Below are 19,553 nucleotides of genomic sequence, written 5' to 3'. Positions count from 1 at the left end.
CAGAGGGCAGGGCCAGATGGGATGTGGGGCAGGAATTGGTGGCTGTGAGGGTGGGGAGGCCCTGGCACAGGGTGCCCAGAGCAGCTGTGGCTGCCCCTGGATCCCTGGCAGTGTCCAAGGCCAGGCTGGACAAGGCTTGGAGCAGCCTGGGATAGTGGAAGGTGTCCCTGCCCATGGCAGGGGATGGAACTGGATGAACTTTATTAAAGTGCCTTCCCACTCAAACCTTTGTGTGATTCTACGGAGTGACTCAGTGTTTACCGAAATCACACAACACAATAATCTTCGTATCTTTCTTGCTTGATCATTTTCATGCAGTGTTTAATTTTCACTGTTCATTGGTTTCCCTAAGGCCACTTTTGTCATGAAGTTTGCCTGACTTGCAACTCTAATGCACTCAATTTTTCAGCGTGCTTTTGCTTTGAAAGTCCCTAATTTTCATCTAAAACTTCACTCCTACAGGATGAGTTGTCAGCATCTCTACACCCTGTATTAAGTTATGTAATTAAAAGATAAAGAGTAGTTCTAGAATATGTTCAAGCTGATACCACACATGCATGAATAAACACGTGTCTCTCTATATATAAATGGCTCAGGTTAATGGAAATTATATTTATATCTATTTCAATTAATATCTTTAAACATCAAACCTTTTACAAGAAGGTGATGGCACAGCAAACTGCAGAGCTCTGCAGTGAAAAGTATTCTCTGTGCTTATGCTGACATACAATTAGTTTTGTGCACTTCAGACATCTCTCTGGAGTCCTGTAAATATATACAAATAAAATCAGCTCTGTGAAATGTAGTCTGCAAGTTTTCCATTCAGTGGAAAGAATTATTCATTAGAGGAAGACTTGTTTTCATTTTATACCAACAGCCCAAAGTTGAGTGTCAGATTAAGACTCTCAGGAGATGTCTGGTGACAACACAGTCAGAAAGGTGATCAAAGGTAAATGGTAAACAATTCTGACACAGCTCTGCAGTAGTAACCACACAGTCTCATCTCTACACTTACACAGTATTTTTTTATTTTCCTGTATTCCCAGGTTTCATACAGTAGGCAAAAGGATAATATCTCTAACACACTTAGGTGTGAAATATGCTGCAAGTAGATTTATCCTTGACTGAAAAGCTTTCAGCTCCACGGTCAGTAACACAGAACCACAGAATGTCCTGAGGTGGAAGAGACCCACCAGGATGATCCAGTCCAGCCCCTGTCCCTGCACAGACACCCCAACAATCCCAGCCTGGGCACCCCTGGCAGAGCTGTCCAAGCTCTCCTGGAGCTCTGGCAGAGTCCAGCCCCTGGCCCTGCACAGACCCCCCAACAATCCCAGCCTGGGCACCCCTGGCAGAGCTGTCCAAGCTCTCCTGGAGCTCTGGCAGCCTTGGGGCTGTGCCCATTCCCTGGGGAGCCTGGGCAGTGGAGACACAGTCACTGACATATCACATAACACAGGCTTTGAAATACACTTTTTTTAAATTTTGATATTGTAACTTTTTCCAGTTTATATCTAGCTTGTGCAGTTTGTTTATGAAAAACACACTTGCACCTTGAACTTCTTTGTCTTTAAAGAGGCTGAAGAGACTGGGAGCAGCACTGTGGTTAAGCCTCTCACGGCTGTTTCTTTTGTATTCAAGGGTTTTCATTCCCAGTCATGCAATCAATGATGGTTCAATTGTCTCTGTCAAAGGTGTCTAGGGAAGGAAATCTATATTTGTTTATTTTCTCATGCCTTCAAGATGATGTGTGTCTTTGTGTCACGCTGAGTTCTTTTATATGCCAAGTGCCTAAACTGAAGACTTTGTAAACACAGACTGTATATGGAGATACTGAAAAGGCAACAAGAGTAGATAGATACACATACACACACACAAACATATACACATGAACTTTTTTTCCCCTACTCTAAGTGAAAAACTGCAGTAAAGGCTGGTTGCTCTTCTTTACAAGACCAACCAGCAGAGCAGTGGGTAGCACTCACACAGGATCACATTACAGCAAGAGCCTGAGCAGGAACTGCAGCATTGCTGTGGTTCAGTGACAGGATGATTTCTGGCAGGTTAGACTCTGCAACTTCTGCTTGCCTTTGAAGTGCTATCAGCTCCACAGCTGTAGCAGTGTATGGTTACAAAATGACGATATTTAAAATAAAATGGGCAATTTACCTAGAGTTTTGCTTGTACATAAAAATTAAGTATAGAGTTCTTTAAATTGTTTTTAGTTTTTTTCTTTATTTTACAGCTCTTTCTAAGATTTCCCTGCTGCTTATTGAACTTGATGCTACACACGACTCAGGATTTTTAACCCCTGTAACTGGTGTTCCAGGAAGAGAGCCAAAATACCCACCCTATGCCCATGCCTGGATTTGTGCAGATGGCCTGGGATAGCTGTGGGGCCCTTTAGGCACAACTGCTGCCAGTTTTCTGTGTCTGTACATGAACCTGCAGACACCTGAGCCCATGTCAAACTGGGAAGTACAAAGAGTGCAGCAGCCCATCAGTGCTTCTCATGTTGCCAAATACTGTAAATGAAGGAAATACTCCAGTCTTATCTAGGCAGAACCCTTTTCCCTTGCTAGGCCCTGAAAAGAATTCAAGTTAAACCATGTTTTCATGGCACACATGTTTTATTCTAAGGACCACGTTCCCCAGTGTGCTCTGTGTGCACCAATACTGTCATGTTGGGATGTTCTCTGCTGAAGTCCCATTCTCCCAAACTGCCACACCTTGACACACAGCAGTGGCAGGGAAATAGGAGAGGCCAGGACATAGAAGCCACCCTTCTGCAGACTTCCTCGATGCTGATGGCATATTCCAAAATGTCCCCAAGGGGGAAAACAGCACAGTGCTTGGGAACCCCTGACATTTTCTGTACTTTGGGGAGCAGTGCAAAGCAGCCAAAGCACACTGCAAATCTCATTTTTCATACAGCCTGTGCTCACGTTTGGGGAGAGCATACAAGGAGAGAGAGAGAGAGAGAGAGAGAGATATCTCTACAGTCATTCCCTCGGGTGTTGGTACCTGGTGCCTGTGTCACTGCCACTCTTCACTGCTCCGTCATCCGTGAAATTAAAGGTGCCGGTCCAATTTGCCAATTCCTCTCCATTCTGCCAGCTAAACTGCAGCCCTCTAGCAAGAAAATGAGGAAGTTGATATTTGGTATCATTCATTAGGTTAAGTCTATCAGCATGAGTTCTCATGTCCTATTTCTTAACATATAAACATGGCTATGACACATCAAAAACAATTAAAAGATATGAGGAACAACAAGATATCACCTTACTAGGGTAAACACTTAATTTTTACTTCCCATAGACCCTGCAGGTCCTTGGATGAAAACAATGGCAGGCTCCCCATACAAATTAGGAAGCCCATAATTATCTGTGCTCATAAACAATACACATGTATGAGGAGGTGGAAATTTCATTCTCCAAATTGCAAGGGCCAAAAGCTGGAGACATGGGAAACCATAGGGATAAGGAAGTATAAGCTCCAAAGTTCAGTTTTACATCTACAGTAGTTGCTAAATATGGTGGGCACTGGGTCCTTCCTCAGATTTCTTGGCTCTGCTAGCAAAGGATGTGTCATTTAATGACATCTCTACAGTCAAAATATAGTGCTTCTTCTGCCTGTTTGAAAACATGCCATTATGTTAAGCCAATCCATAAACATAATCATTACAAGTCCCTGTTTTCCAAACTTTCACAGATTTCTTCCAACCCCCATGATACCTGCAGTCTTCTGAAAACTACACCAATATCAGGGTAGAAATTTTAAAAAGCTAGGGAAACATTTGACAACACAGGTCAAAACCCTTCCCTTATCTCAGAAGCCAACAAAAAGGGATCTTGCAGATTGTTATTTTTAAACTTCTCCCTTTTAACCCAATTTCATTATTTCAGAAGCCTGGCAAGCTGAGTTGTGAACATTTGGTGCTGCCAATACTGAAAGTTAACTTCCCAGTTGGGCTGTGTGGGGACAGCCAGGGAGCAATCTGCCAGCACACTTTCTCCAAAAGAAAGGGCATCCAGGACCCTGAGAGTCTTGCTGGTCACCAGGCTTATGACAAGGGCTGGTGAATCTCTCTGGCCACATCCATCCTCTGGTCTAACTGGCAGCAATTATTATCTCAAGGAATTAAGAAGGAGCAACATGGGGTGTTAAAATATGTCCAGGGGAAACTCATGAGGTTTAACAAGGCCAAGTGCAGCATCTGTACCCAGTTCAGGGCAACTCCTGGGATCAGTCCAGGCTGGGGATGAGCAGAGGGAACATCCCTGGGAGAAGGACCTGGGGGTGCTGTGGGGGAGACCTGGACCTGCCCCAGCCTGAACACCCCCCGCCCCTGTGCCCTGGGCTGATCCCTGTAGATATTTTGGAATTAGGTTTGAACTACCCATCCTGGGCCCCACACCAAGGCCAACTGTGAAGTTTGTGGTGCAGCTAAAAATTAAATGTTAAGGTGTTAATGGGAGATAGTGGGTTTTCCAGGTGTTAATAGGTATAGTTGTTAGTGTGAATCTTTTAGCCACCTTAAGAAACAAGTGAAACAATATCTATTTACGTTCTTTCTGTGTTGTGTGCCAATGGAAATGTGTCTGCATTTGTAAACTATCTAGAACAGTATATATCCTGCCATTTTAGATGAAAGAGAGGGACTTTGTAGGATTAACCATAGTGGTCGGACCTACGCCTGTCTCAGTCCAACCCTCTCTTATTATCGGTATCCCTGGCTTCAGATCCCCAGCGTGGGCAGCAGGACAGGAGGGGGATTGTGCCCCTGTGCCCCTGTGCTCAGGTCAGAGCCCACCTGCGGAGCTGCCCCAGCCCTGCCTCCAACAGCACAAGGACGTGGAGCTGCTGCAGCCAGGCCAGAGGAGGCCACGGAGATGCTGCCAGGGCTGGAGCCCCTCTGCTCTGGAGCCAGCCTGGGACACCTGGGGCTCTTCACCTGCACAAGAGAAGGCTCCAGGCAGAGCTCACAGCCCCTGCCAGGGCCTCAAGGGGCTCCAGGAGAGCTGCACAGGCACTGGGGACAAGGCCTGCAGGGACAGGACACAGGCAGTGGCTTCCCAGGGCCAGAGGGCAGGGCCAGATGGGATGTGGGGCAGGAATTGGTGGCTGTGAGGGTGGGGAGGCCCTGGCACAGGGTGCCCAGAGCAGCTGTGGCTGCCCCTGGATCCCTGGCAGTGTCCAAGGCCAGGCTGGACAGGGTTTGGAGGAACCTGGGATAGTGGAAGATGTCCCTGCCCATGGCAAGGCTGGGGGACTGGATGAGGCTGAAGTTTTCTTCCCACCCAAATTACCCTGTGATTCTATGATTCATATCAAAGTGTGTATACATTGTGCTATAATGGCCAAAGGGTAATGCAGTGTTCTGGATTATCAGGCAGTCCCATAACTTATGTGTTTCTATGGCAGTTTTTAACCAGCTGACCGGCTTAAAGTACAATTTTTGAGTGGAATATTGGTGTGAAGAAAACATAAGAAAATTATTTGGACACCTTCACTTTGAGACTTGTTGAAATAAACACTTGTGGTTATCTCCCATGCACTATAATCTAACACATTTTTTGCTGCACTGTAACTGGTATGATGTTGCACTGTGCATTTACCATAGTATAGAAACATGGTTTCTTCAAATATATATCTTTGCAAAAGACATTTAAGTATATGGCCTTAAAAATATCTTTTAATTGCTAAAGCCATCACTAAATGATACATTGGGAGAGAGGCTAGAAGTGTGGGAAAACCAAGCTGGAATAGTACTTTTTAATTGGATTTAAATTCTCTATTTGAGGCTTAGACATTTGCCTGCAAACTGCAATAGAGAGTATTAATCCAGATAAATGGCTGGTGCTGGTGTGTCCTCCAGAGGTGAACTCTCCTACAGTATAGCCAATATTCAGGCGGATTAAATGAAGAATTAAAGTCCTGCAGTAAAGTCCTCTCCATGTCTTTACCCTGCATGTAACAGCTGAAAGGAAATCTAAGTAAATGTTCCAAGGTGGAGGGAGGTGAACCTGTCCATCAAGCAAAACAAATTGTGAAATCACTCTTAAATGCCCCCTTTCATCAAGCTCTTTTTGGGGAAGGGCATGCACTGCAGCAGAGGCACCAAGTGGAAAGGACATTCACATTTTGGGTAGGATCCAAGGGGAGATTGGAAGACTAACCCTGAGGAATGGCAGATATGTCTTATGATGATCAGCTTAATATACTTAGCTTTGAAGTGGCAGGGTGGGGATCTAATTGAGGCACAAAAATATCCAGGGAGGGATCTGGATATGACACTTCTCTGTGGTTAAGGACAAAGTACAGAGCTGTGAGCTGAGCTTAGGGTCAGATCAAAGTTAAGTGTCCAGCCCTGGACCAGACAGACCACACAGGTACTCCAGAGATTAACAGAATACAGACTTATAAATACACAAAACACCCCACCAGAGAAATTTTGCACAGCTTATAGGGCTGTGTGTCTCACTGTGAATCTGCAAGACTGATACCAAGCTGCTGCTCTGCATTTTTTGCAGGGGTGGTACTGTAAATCTCTTTTTCACAGTAAGAACAACTTCCATAAATAATGGTTTGTAGTATTAGGACTGAGTAGAAACCAAGGATGTGACATTTAAAAACACTGAATTAATTCTGTTTCTAACAGGATTACTGAGAGCTTTACCACTGATTTCAATCAGCCTTGTGTTGGAAGAATTTAATTTTTGAAATACAAAATTTTCTAATCCTCTCAGTTTTGAGTTGTAAGCATCCATAAAAATCGTCTGGCCAAATGTTCAAGCAGCCTGAGAAAACAGAAAAGAGACTTGAACCGCTTTATCAGTGTATTTCTTTGGCATTCTATTTCAGTTAAATTCTATCATGTTCACTCTCAGCACTAACTCTCAGCAAACAAATTAAGGTTCTATGAATCAGAAATGCAATGCAAAAGCACACACAGGATGGAAACACAAAAAAAAAAAAAAAAAGAAAAAAAGGAAGAGAAAAAGCATCAGAGCAAAAAGGAGGGTAAGGAAAGATTAAAAGAAGGTGAGGAAAGCTGAGGATATTACTTAGACATAGAGGTCTACTATGTAATTTACACAGTTCATGTCAAACAGTTCAAAGAAAAAAGAAGAGAGAGAAAACAAGAAAAAAAAAAAGAAAGAAAAAAAAAAAAAGAAAGAAAAAAAAAGAAAGAAAGAAAAGCTAATTTTAAGCCTGGAATCATTGCCAATGATTGCCAAGTGGAACTTTGCCATTTGCTCAATTTCCCCTAATATAAGAACTTCTATAATTGGTATGTGTCCCCAGTGTGTGATGCTGATGACGGCAGGGAAAGAATCCATGCAAGGTGTAATAACCAGAAACTCTCTCAGTGCAGAGATGCTTTGTATTGCCCATGAATGTAAGCAAATTGTTCATCAAGGAAGATGCACGTCAGCTATGGATACCATTAATCACAAGACATTCCCCCCTAACAAATAAAAGTATGAGCAATGCTCTGCCTTGCGTTGGAGAAACTCCGCGAAGTTGGATGTCTTAGCAACAGAGACCTCGAGTTTCAGGTAAATGTCAAAGCAATATTTTGATCCTAATTGGTAACTGTAAGTGTCGAATCAGTGTGTGGTCAAATAAACATTGGCGTAAAGTAATAATAGGAGGAGGGGGTGAAAAGCCAGAAAATTAACAAAGCAGCAGTGGCTCTGAAGGGCTTGTCAAAACCGGCTGTCATGAAGCAGCAGGAAGCACAGACTGAAAGCCTGTTGCTGCAATCCAAACAAAAAACAACTCCTACACAAGCAGAGGTTTTAACAGCAGAGGATGTCAGATAATTATGAGGTTTTTGAACTACAAGGCAAGAATGGCCAAGAGGATGAATTGCAGTGAGAAGCTTTGCGCCCGTGCTGGTGTCACACTGAGATTCCCCCCTCAGCAGTGCCAATTGTCCTTCTGAAAAGGAAAGGAAAGGCAAAAATTCACTTCAGACTAGAAGGCAAGGCTTATAAAAGGGAGCTGCTAAGTGATGGAGACCCAGAAGTCTCCGAGCTCAGCTGGAGGTCATGTCTGGGCTCTACTCAGGGAGTGGGGCATGTCCATGTATGCAGCAGAGCTTGTTCAGGGGAGATCCATGTGCTTTCCAGGCACAAGAGCAGTTTCAGTGTCACTGACGCAGTGATCAGCACCTCTGGGTGACAGGGTGGCAGCAGGGGCATCACCTGCCACTCCAGACACCATCTATTCCCCAAATAACGCCAGTTCATGCCATTTAATCCCAAGCAGAAGGCAATTTTCACTTGTCATTAAAAGGTGACAGCTGCCACTACCCTCATTTGGCATCTACCACAGGCAGACTAAATCCAAACCCAAGCAAAACCAGGCAGAAATGAATATTATTTTATGGTGGTTGAGCTAAGCCAAAACCTGACTCAGCTTGCTGGCCTACACAGATGGGCAAGAAAGGAGAAGCAGAGGAAGGGAAGGAAGATATGGGTGTCCCCAAGAGCAAGACAAATTATTTAATTGTGGTTCTGAGCTCCCTCTAATATTTGTCTTCACTTCTCCTCCTCTTGCTTTCCAGCAGTTCTCATATCCCTTCTCCATATACACTCTCACTTTCAAAGAGGCCATTAGGAGGTGACAGGAAATCCAAGCTTTGTGACTCTGGCTCCTATTGAAGTTATGAGCAAACAGTATATTCATTAATTCCATATATATCACTAGCAATTTTATAATCATGTTTCTGCAGGCCTGGTCATGGTGCTGCACTTCCCTGTTACAAACCACTCAGATATAGAAGCCATATCCAGTCCCTATCCTGATGACCAACAGTCCAGGCCATGTAAAGGCTTCCTAATATCACTGGAAAATCATTTTCACTGTGCCTCAGTTTCCCTGACTTGTAATTCTTGTGCCCTTGAGGAGGAGGAAATAAAGACTTTAGTGTTAAATGATCACTCTGCTTTCTTTGAAAATGGAAAGTGATGCCCCTAGCCTACTAAACAGGGATGTCACAGAGGTGCTGGAAAGTCAGATGGTTAATCTTGCCAGAGATCCAGTTCCTTCTTTCTGCAAAATAAGGAAACTATGACTCACCGTGTCCACAGGGTGTACGGAAAATAAAATGAAAACCGTGGTATGCATGAGTGACCTGCAGATGAGAGTGATTGGAAACACTCACTAAAATGGATCAGGGAGTGAGAGGAGCTTGGGTGAGGGGAATATCAGGAGTCTCCAGTGTGACAAACTGCTGCACAAGTGAAGACAAGCACAGCAACCTGCAGAGACAGCAGTGAGAGGACTTTTGGAGAAAAAAACAAGGATCCCTTTCCATCTTGCACAGGCCAGAAACAGCAAGTTTATTTACACTGCACTTGAAAAGGCATCAGAGAGGCTCAAAAGGAGTAAAGGACTGAAGTTACCACAGAGAACAGTGAGACACTGAGATCAAACCCAGCCCAGCAGTGCCCAGTCAGACCAGCCTGTGTCCAAAACCTCTTTCCTCACAAAAGGGCCAGAATTAAGCCCTGAAGACAATGAAGCTAGATGACAAGAACAAGGCAAGTGCTTACTTGAATAGTTAAATATCACTTTAAACACCCCAATCCATTTTGAAATAAATAAGCAAGGCACAACAAGTTAAAAGATGTAGCACAGAGGAAAGAAAGAAAGAAAAAAAGAGAAAAAGAGAAGAGAAGAGAAGAGAAGAGAAGAGAAGAGAAGAGAAGAGAAGAGAAGAGAAGAGAAGAGAAGAGAAGAGAAGAGAGAAAAGAAAAGAAAAGAAAAGAAAAGAAAAGAAAAGAAAAGAAAAGAAAAGAAAAGAAAAGAAAAGAAAAGAAAAGAAAAGAAAAACATAAATCTGCCTGTCCAGGTCAAATTCACCTGTGCTATGAAATGCCAGGAAAATACCATGTGCATGCTGGCCTTTTTTTCAGTCCAGAATCCAGGACCATAACCCTGCTAGGCAGGGCACAAATAACTAAAAATTTCCTGGGACCAACTCAAGTACTTGAGCAAGATGCTCCCTTTCTTATGTGAGTTCATTTAAAAAATTCATATTTTTCAGTGGAAGCAGCATTGAATCTGACCAGCCAAGTTTAGAGAAATATTTATTTCTCTGGAGAAATCAGCAAAATGCAAGCTTTAGTCCTGATACAAGCACATACATACTTCTGCTCGTTGCATTAATAGAGATCCACCTTTGTCTCAGTGACCTACAGCTTTGCAAATTGACTGACAGTGAGTAATTACTAAGCTGATCACTTGCCATCTCACAGGGACAAGATTATAAAAAGGTTTTGAAAATTGTATGAAAATACGAGGAAGAACAGGAATGGTATATTCACAAAAAAAATGAAGAAATTAAATTACATGGGCCCCATGAAAAACAAAATATGGATGGAGGATGTGGGAAAGGAGCATGTCTGGTTTTACCACACACTTGGCCTTACAGATTTATACCAGGGACAAGTTTGGCTCCTACATTAGAGGGAAATAATAGTATTAAAATGGTGGAGGAGTATATTTTGACTAGTGCAAAAAGCAAAATTGGAAACATAGGTGGGAAGCTTCTGGATTATAACCATTATTACACAGAAAAGGGGTTTTGTTTCATGTAGCACATTTCACATTTGGGTTAAATCTTGTATCAGATATTCACAAGCAATGTGTGAAAAAAACTTGGTCTAAAATCACTTCCCAGGAAGGATAAAACACATTCAAATAGTTGGTTTAAGCTGGATTTAATGTTGACCAGGACACCAAGAACATCAAAGGATACCTTCCAAACCATTACAGTCTTAACTTTTCTCATCTGTGACTGGAAGATAAACATCTAAGGAGTAATAGATAATCTTTATCAATCCTATTGGTAATAATTATTCACTATTATAATGAATTGTAATTATTCATGGTTGAAATATCATTATTTTTAATACTGAGGGGCAGCACAAAACCAACAACACAATGAAATTATAGTGAGGCAGGTGGTTTTCAAAAAAAAAAGAAAAAAAAAAAGAAGAAAAAAGGAAAAAAGAAGGAAAAAAAAAGGAAAAAAAAAAAGAAAAAAGAAAAAATAATAGTAAAGAAAAAAAGAAGAATAGCAGTTAAAAAAAAAAAAAGTCTTGAGCACAGAGGAAATCCCAGATGTTTTAAGATACCAGCAAATTCTGACATTTGAAATGGGAGATGCCTGATGCAGCGTGGGCTCCAAATCTCACGACACCACAAGAGATCTGACTGAAATAATTGCACTGCATCTCAAGTTTCCAGTACTAATATATTCAGCATCAGGTCAAGTGTCCTTACACTGCCCTGAGGGCCCATGCTGAAGACAATGAGCAAAATGCATCCATAGTCAATGAGCGTGTACCCAGTGCCAGGCACAGGACCAGCACATATTCCCTCTCTCCATCACAGAAGTGGATGGCACAGTCTTCTCCTGCCACTTATGCAACCCCTCCAAAACATTTACAGCCTAAGATGTTCAGCTGGGACTGTCAAAAGCCCAGCTTTGGCTGTATTTGTTCTGATAGAAAATGCCAAACCAGTGACAGAGGCTGCTTTCAAGGCTTTCACCCTGAGAACTAAAGCATAAACCCAACTAAATAAAAAGGACGTGGAAGGACAGAGACTGTCTGCAGGGCTGATGGAAAAGCAAAATGGATGCAAGCAACAGAGGGAAAGCATGCCTCAAAGAAATGAGAGGTTAAGTCCACGATTTGCCTGAGGGAGACATGGACTGCTGAGCAATGAATACACTTGAATTAAAAATTGAGAAATTAAATGAAAAAGCAATCAAGGGTAAGAACGAAGCTCAGTGGAAGTAAGAAAATACAAGGCTTTGCACAGTGGTTATGGCTGAACCAAGCCCAGCAAGTGTAAGAATGATCAGAAAACTCCAGCTTGGTCAAAAATAAAAGACAAGTTACCAGGTCATCAACACTGGCCACAGAGATTTGTTGTCAAGGGTGTGATCCATCACAGCTGGGGCTGAGGGGAACATTGGTGGAGAACAACACAAAATGGGAACAACAACAAAACAGGCTCTGGGTTTGGCTTTTTACAAATGGAGGCAAGACTGAACTCTGTACCTGCCCACACACATAGAGGCCAAGCAGGTAATTCTTTTCAAAACATCATGAAATAATTTGATGGCATTTCTTCTCTAAAAGAAATGTCACAGCAGTTAACTCACATTGGATGAAAAGGTGTTGAATGCTGGGCACTGGAGAAACTCAACCATTACTTTGTCATACTGAGGCAACAGATCCGTGCAAAATGAGGATTTAACCCAGATATTCAGCCAAATACACAAGAATAATTGTTTTCACAGGCTGAAGCAGGCCTAAATCTTCACACAATGAAGTTGGACTGAAGGAAGCTGCTACTGGGTACTGCATGAATCACAATCAGGATTTAATTGTCTCTGTATTAATCAGTAAGGATGATGGCCACGTTTTGGATGATAAGCAGGACACCTGTAATTCACTGTTCCAGGGCAAAAAGTTTCTGGAGAGTTCCTATAGTCCAGCAGGATTCAAACCAACCACAGGGTGGGATTGTGGACACTGGTCTAGGAGCTGCTGGGTGGACACAGCCACAATAAAAGGGACAAGTGTCTGAAGGCCACTCTGTAGTGATGTATCTCCCATGATCTGAGGTCAGGAAGGACCATGGTGTAACACACCAGGGAGTGGCACGCCTGGGATAATGCAATTTTCACATGTAAAACACTGAAATAATGGACACTCATTACTTTAATTTACTGTCATCTGAAGAGTGGAGAAGGACTGGCAATTCACAGACCAGACCAGCAGGTGGTTTTGCCATCTCAGGAGCAGAGGTGAAACAAAACACTGCTAGAAATACAACATAAAGGGAGCAGGGATATAAACCCTGCTGGTTTTCTGCACCAGGGACATAAGGGGGCACTGCCAGGGAGCACAAGAGAGGAAATAACATTTCCTCACACTCTAATACTAAAACTTCAAACACTTGATGCTCTCCTTTAAAAGCAAATTAAAAATCTCCAAACCTTTCAGTAGAAGAAGGAAATGTTTTTGGATTCAGGAGAATTGCCTGAATAAACCAACAGCAGCAGTGAGAAAGGGAGAAAGGGATGATCATTGGGATGGGGTGACTGCATCCGGCCCCTGGATGGAGGAACATCAATGTGCTGCAGCCAGTCCAGAGGAAACCACCAGAATGATCAGAGGGGTGGAGAAGGTCTGCTGTGAGAAAAAGCTGAGAGAACTGGAATTGTCCAGCCTGGAAAAGAGAAGCTTTGGAGTGACCTAATTGTGGCCTTTCAGCACCTGAAGGGAGGCAACAAGCAAGGTGGAGAGAGACTATTTGCAAGGACCTGGAGTGACAGGACAAGGGACAATGGCCTCAAATTGACAAAGGGTAAGTTTAGGGTAGATGTTAGGAGAAATTGCTCCCTGTGAGAGGGGTGGCACAGATTGCCCAGAGCAGCTGTGGCTGCCCCTGGATCCCTGGAAGTCTCCAAGGCCAGGTTGGATGGGGACTTGGAGCAGCCTGGGACAGTGGAAGGTGTCCCTGCCCATGGCAGGGGGTGGGACAGGATGAAATTTAAGGTCCCTTCTAACCTTCCAACCTTCCAAACCATTCAGTGATTCTGTGAACCCGTGTCTTTGGAAACAGCTGAATTAATCTATCAGCTCCCTATTGGCTCTGCCCCCTCCACCCCATTGCCTACAGGGATGCCTGCACCCCATGAAAGGTCTTGGGAATTCCTTGCAGCAGGAACAGCATGGCTGGAGTCTCAGCTTCACCCGCTCTGTTTGATTAGATTTGGCCACTTTAAGGTGATGCCCATATCCTGTAAACACATGTTTTTTTGGTGTTCTATATTGCTTGAAGTCTTTGCTTCGTTCTGAAGTTTCCAGCACTCTTCCCTGAAGAAAACCTCCCAACCCCAAGACCTGCCCAGTGCCTTTTCAGGGATTCATCCAGATGACTCACAGGATACATGTAATTTCTGTGGGGTAGTAATTCCCTCTGGTTAGAACTGGAAGCACAGAGCTGTGTGACCAGAGAGAGATGACTCACTAGGTGACCTTCAGATTGTGCCTCTTGGGGAAGATATTTAAATGGAAGGAGAGTTTTAAAACAGGAATAGATGGTCTTAGGTTATGGTTAACACTTTCACAGGTCTTCTGAGCTGGCCAGAGAAGCATGTGCCAGGGATGGGGCAGGAACTCTCAAATGACCTGAGTTAGGACAAAAAAAAACCCAGTTTAGGACAAAATACAACTTGGGCCACATGTAGCCTCCATGTCCCCATTGCAATTCCTGCTGTCCCTGCTGAAAGAATGACATGATTTTAGGGTACAGACTAAATAATCTCTCAAATGTGTAGCTCAGGTGTTATTTTCTCTGGGTTTATTCCTTTAGTCCATGCAGTACAGAAAGTGATCACAAATAATCTTATATGGTAAGGAAAGAAGTAAGGATGCCTGGGAATTGATTTGCAACTGTTGAAAAGCTGCCTAAGATATTCAGAAATGGTGGGTTTGCTTCAAGTCATGAGATTCTGATATTAGTAAGAGGGCACACATATGTAAGAGTGATGTTTTATTCTCATCTAGAAGATACAAAGCTTTCAAATAATGCAGGCTGCCTGCATGGAAAGGTTTGCTGACTCTTGCTGTGAGATCTTTTATTTACCCTCTGGCAGGCCCTGGGGTAGTATTTGTTTAGAGTCTTTAATAGTTTTGGAAATGTGTTCTCCTCACTCAGCTGAAAAAAAAAAAAAAGGGAGTTTTAAAGGTGCAGATTCCCTTCTTCACCTGACACTCTCCCTGTGCAGAAGTCAATATGTTAAAAACCCCAGAATTTAGTGAATTTCCTGCCAACAGAATATTGGTATATAGCAAAGTATTGCTCTGATAATTTTCCCTTGCCAAAGGGAAGGGCTGTCCTATTGATCCCTCCCATGCTACAGGTTGGGAGATGAAGACAGATTTCCACATTTTTTTTACTGTAGTGGCAGTTTCCTGATGTAATCCAGGATTATTCCCTGCTGGCCAAACAAGAGCTGACAAAAAAAAGGCCAGCCCTCAGCTGAGCATCTGATTCAAAAGGAAATTCAGCTGAAAGGCTGAGCATTGGAAGGATGAGTCAATACAAAAGCAAGCGGCAGCTCCGGATTTAAGCAGGAGTCCACAGCATTTAACCTACTTTAGCAGATCAATGCAGTGGATTTTTAATCATCACATTAATCCTAAAATAAAAATAATTACCCCAGAGATCGGTATTAAAGTCCCTTAATTATATCTCATTTCATCATCCTTTTTACTGGGGATCAGAAGCTACAGAGACCAGAGATTCCGGATGTAGTTTCTGCAGTTTGTAGTTTGATTCTCTTGTTGGGATTTCAGCTGCAGCTACAGGGATGAGGCATTGGCCTTGGTGAGAGCCCCCACATCCATCCCACCTGGGAGAAAACTGGAAAAAAAAAAAAAAAAAAAAAAAAAAGAGAGAGGTGGACAGGATTCTGCTTTCCAGTGAAACTGTATTAAAACTCCAAAGGAAGTAGTGGAGAACATTACACACTGGGTGAAAAAATGTATGAATGCCTAGAAATTTGATCTCTGCACTGTCCCCTTCATCCAGTTATACCAGGAGCCCATTAACATCCCATAGGGAGAAAGAGAGAACTTTGACCAGAGGCTGGGGTCCTTATCACATTTCACTGAGCAGAGCTTATTTCCTGGAGTATCCTTTCCTGCCCACAGCCCTGCCACCAGCACAGATGCTCTGGGAACATGGCTATGGACAAGTGCAGGGTCCCAAGCCTCCATGGACAGCCTCAGGTGGGATTTCATGGCCCTCAAAGCAGCCCATTCCCTGCTAGTAAGGATAAGTGGCATGGCACATCTTACAGCCACATAGCAAACTTTTCCATCTTTCTCCCAGAAAAGGGCACCTTTCTCCACTCTGCTCTTTGGGACCAGTCCTGAGCCTAATGCTGTCACCTGCATTGTCCCCAAGCTGCTTGTTTTAGGTCACACATCCCTGCCTTGCTGGCCTTTACCCATTTCCACCAGAGAAAAGAGCTACCCCGGTGTTATATTTAGACTTAAAAGCACTGTACATTTACTGAAACAGTACTTTAGGGCAATTTTCAGGTTTCTCCAGATACACAGGGGAATTTCTTCCTGCTGCCTTGGGAAGAGGCCACGGGGCTGTAGCTGCAGGTGTTGGGATTTATCCCAAACAAGCTGCACGTGGAATCCCAGTGAGTAAACGGCTGCAGGTTCAAGCAGTGTCCCCAAGCTTGGCAAGTGGCACCAGGGCTATAAATACCCCACTTCCCCTCTCCAAAACCACCAGGTACAAGTTATAACACGTCCAAGGAGCCTCAAAGCCGGAATCAGCTCCTGGCAGGGGGCTTAACACCGGAGGTTTGTGAAGTTGCAAGAGTAATTAAAGGCTACAGCTGCCCCTGCACAGAGCTCACTGGGCATCAGACTGCCCTGGAATGCTCACCAGAAGGTCCTGCAGGGAATTAAGAGTGAGGGAAGGAAAAGAAAAGCTGAAAAAAAAAAAAAAAAAAAACCTTCATAATAATATTGTGGTAACAGCGCAGGGCACTGTTTAAATCACCTTTCTGTCACCAAAAACTTATAGCCACGTCCTGCATTTTAATTTCCATGGAAGATGGGAACTGCCAATTCCCAGCAGAAAGGAGTTGAAGGGATAATTTTATTTTATTTTTTAATTTTTTTTTCTTGTACTGAGTTAGGGGATCCTTCTATAAGACTATTTTCATGTGATTAATTAAAAAAAATTTAAAAAACCACAAAAATAAACAAACCATTGTTAAAAAAAACCCAAACCAGCAGCGTTTTCCAGTCCAAGTCATATATATGGCCATAAAATATATGGTCATCTCCCTCCTTGAGAGTCTTTGATGGCAGATGGCTCAGAACCAGACTTTCTCCTTGCAATCCTGGGAATTGGACATCAGCCTTTTTTCATCCCCAGATGATGACAGGAGAGGCTCCCAGGGCATGAGCCAGGACAGAAGCAGACCACAGAGATCACTCAGTGGAAGAGTTTTTGGCTGCATCTTCTCATCATTTTATCTTTACTCTGCCATTTTTCTTTTCATTTTGTACTCGGGATTTATTTTTCCTCCCTCTAATCCTGTTGCAGTCATTTTGACTTGGAAAAGGAAGGATTGGTGGGGCTGACAGGCCTCCAGAACAAATGGGGAAAACTGAGAAAATAAGGCAAGATGAGACCTCAACCTGGCCATAAAGTCACATTCTTAACACTGAGGAAGATTAATTCTACCCTTGTCTACCTACCAGGTTCCTGAAGCCCCCCAAATATGGAGATTTTATACCTCTTCATGTAACTATTTTCTTTAAGAGTTCCCCATCATGGTTAAATCTAAATGTCTTCTTCTACCTTTTATGACTTTGTGAGTCTTTAGAGAGATGTGTTTATTGCTTTCTTTTTCTAAGGTTTAATTTGGGCATTTCAAGTCAGTTATCCTCTCTCCCCTCAATTTTCCCCAAGCCAAAAAAAAACCCCATGTTTTTTTACATTTCTGCTCATTCTTGATTCTTCCAGCTGAGGAAGTCACATCTTTCTGGAGCTGAGGTGCCCAAAAATCAGAGTCCCCCAGACAAATCCTTGTGCTACACGAGGCACACAAATCGCTCTGTGGGTAAACAACACCCCTGTCTAAATATGTTAATATCATGCTGGCTTTTCCCTCCCAGAGAGAAATGTCTGCTGATTTGCCAGCATTTTGCTTGTTCTTGGCACAAGGCAAACAACTACATGAGTTGCAAGCAAGGCAAGAACCAAACCATTGATCTCTCCTGGCAGAATGCAGCTTAATTCCAGTGAAAAAAATTCCACAGCAGCTTGCCTACAAATCTAAAACACTTACCTCAAAGCATGTAAGGGAAACATTCATCTTCATAAAACCGTGCGAGAGCTGTAACTTCTCAAACTAGGCTTAAGTAAAATAAACTCTGCGTGGGTCAAGGTTAAACATTTATAGAGCCCCATCGGTGTTTGCTGTGAAAAAGAGCATTTTCAGATCAAAGACTGATGTGCTCCACAGCCGGGCAGTCTCAGCAGCAATCCATAAGAACACAGCAGTGCAAATACAAGGTGCTCTCCTGGTTATCTGGAACGCTAATATTGATTTTTAGGAACTGCCTCTGCATGTTTCTAGAGACATTGAAGTTTCAGCAATGAACATGCTACCTCAATTCAACCTCTGGAGACATTTCAGCCTGAACTTACACAGAGAGGGAAACCTTTAAGGCAAGGTCTGACCAGGGGCAAATGCTCAGATGGCACAAGTCCGTTTAAGTTGAATACAAACCCGTATTTTTGCCGCAGCTGAGGACTAAAACACAATCCAGAAAACTCACAAAACGTTACAATTCTGCCTAACCTCCTCCTGCATTCACAATCCAACAGACATTACAGATGCTGGATGCACCTTCCCAGACTGACAGGGTGTTATTATTATCATCAGCAAAACGCTGAGAAGTGATTTGAACTGCTGTAATGGTTTGCCTGGAGCTCCATCTCCCCATCAGCCCGACCAGACAACTTTTCCTTAATTCCCCCCTTACCTCTTGAGATAGTTCCTCCCGTAGAGGATCTGCTGCAGCAAGGTGACCACGGCGAAGGCGCAGATGAAGATGAAGAACAAAGTTCTGTTTCCCAGCAAATCCCGGCTTGACGAAGGGTCAGTGTATCCCATCCTTCCCTAAGAGCCACTGGAGCTTCACTGGGTGAAATTCAGTTCATCTCCACCTTCATGCCCTTTTTGCTGGGGGGCAGAGGGGAGTGTCTGCTGGTTTTCCTCTGAGCAATCCAAGGACAAGGTGTGCCATTGTTTGGCCCCCGCTGCCCCTTCCTTGCCCCTTTTTTTTTTTTGGATGCTAGCTCCAGGACTGCGCGCAATGGCTCGCTGCTTCCATGGCAAAGTTTCCAGGAGATTCAGACGTGGGTAACATCTAAAAAAAAAAAAAAAATCGTCTCTCAGAGCTCTCTCCCAGCCTGTGCTGCTGCTGTGTGTGCGAGAGGCATCCTGTTCCCTCTGAGCCTCCTCTCGAAAACCCGCTGCTAGCAATTATCTACTTCAATCCCATTTTCATATTCCAGATGGGGGGGATGCTGCACAGGATCCGGGGCGCCGCAGCCAATGGCAAACACGGGGCTCCGGCGGACCTGCGTTGGAAGCACATAGTTCGTCAGCTCTTTTTTCTCTGCTGCTTCTGCTCAGTGGGTTCCGACCAAATGTGCTCGCCAGGAGACGTGACTGGGGCGGGCTGTTATTGAACGGGCACGCCACGATCATGAGGGTTTTCATTCAGAGCCCTGCAGGGAAAAATTTAAAAAAAAAAAAAAATTAAAAAAAAAAATTAAAAAAATTAAAAAAAAAAAAGGGAGAAGGGGGATAAAAAAAAGAGGAGGGGGGATTAAAAAAAAAAGGGAAGGGGGATAAAAAAAAGGGGGAAGGGGGATTAAAAAAAAGGGAGGGGGATAAAAAAATA

At 43.5% G+C, this 19,553-nt stretch overlaps 1 protein-coding gene across 2 annotated transcripts in view; it reads right to left on the bottom strand.

The window, feature by feature from the left end:
• ST8SIA5 (ST8 alpha-N-acetyl-neuraminide alpha-2,8-sialyltransferase 5) overlaps positions 1-18,927 on the bottom strand; it is a 50,336-nt gene extending 31,409 nt beyond the window's left edge. The window contains exons 1-2 of one of the 2 annotated variants that reach the window (XM_083882946.1): positions 18,627-18,927; positions 3,025-3,132 (exon numbers count right to left, since the gene is read on the bottom strand). In XM_083882946.1, the coding sequence (XP_083739072.1) occupies positions 3,025-3,132; positions 18,627-18,757 (239 nt within the window). In that variant the 5' untranslated portion in view covers positions 18,758-18,927. The remainder of the gene's footprint in view (positions 1-3,024; positions 3,133-18,626) is intronic. The other variant, XM_083882947.1, reaches the window with a different exon arrangement.
• Between the last annotated feature and the right edge of the window lie 626 nt (positions 18,928-19,553).

Source organism: Zosterops lateralis (assembly GCF_965231275.1).
Source record: "Zosterops lateralis genome assembly, chromosome: Z".
Lineage (NCBI taxonomy): Eukaryota > Metazoa > Chordata > Aves > Passeriformes > Zosteropidae > Zosterops > Zosterops lateralis.
This window is presented reverse-complemented; position numbering and strand designations above follow the sequence as displayed.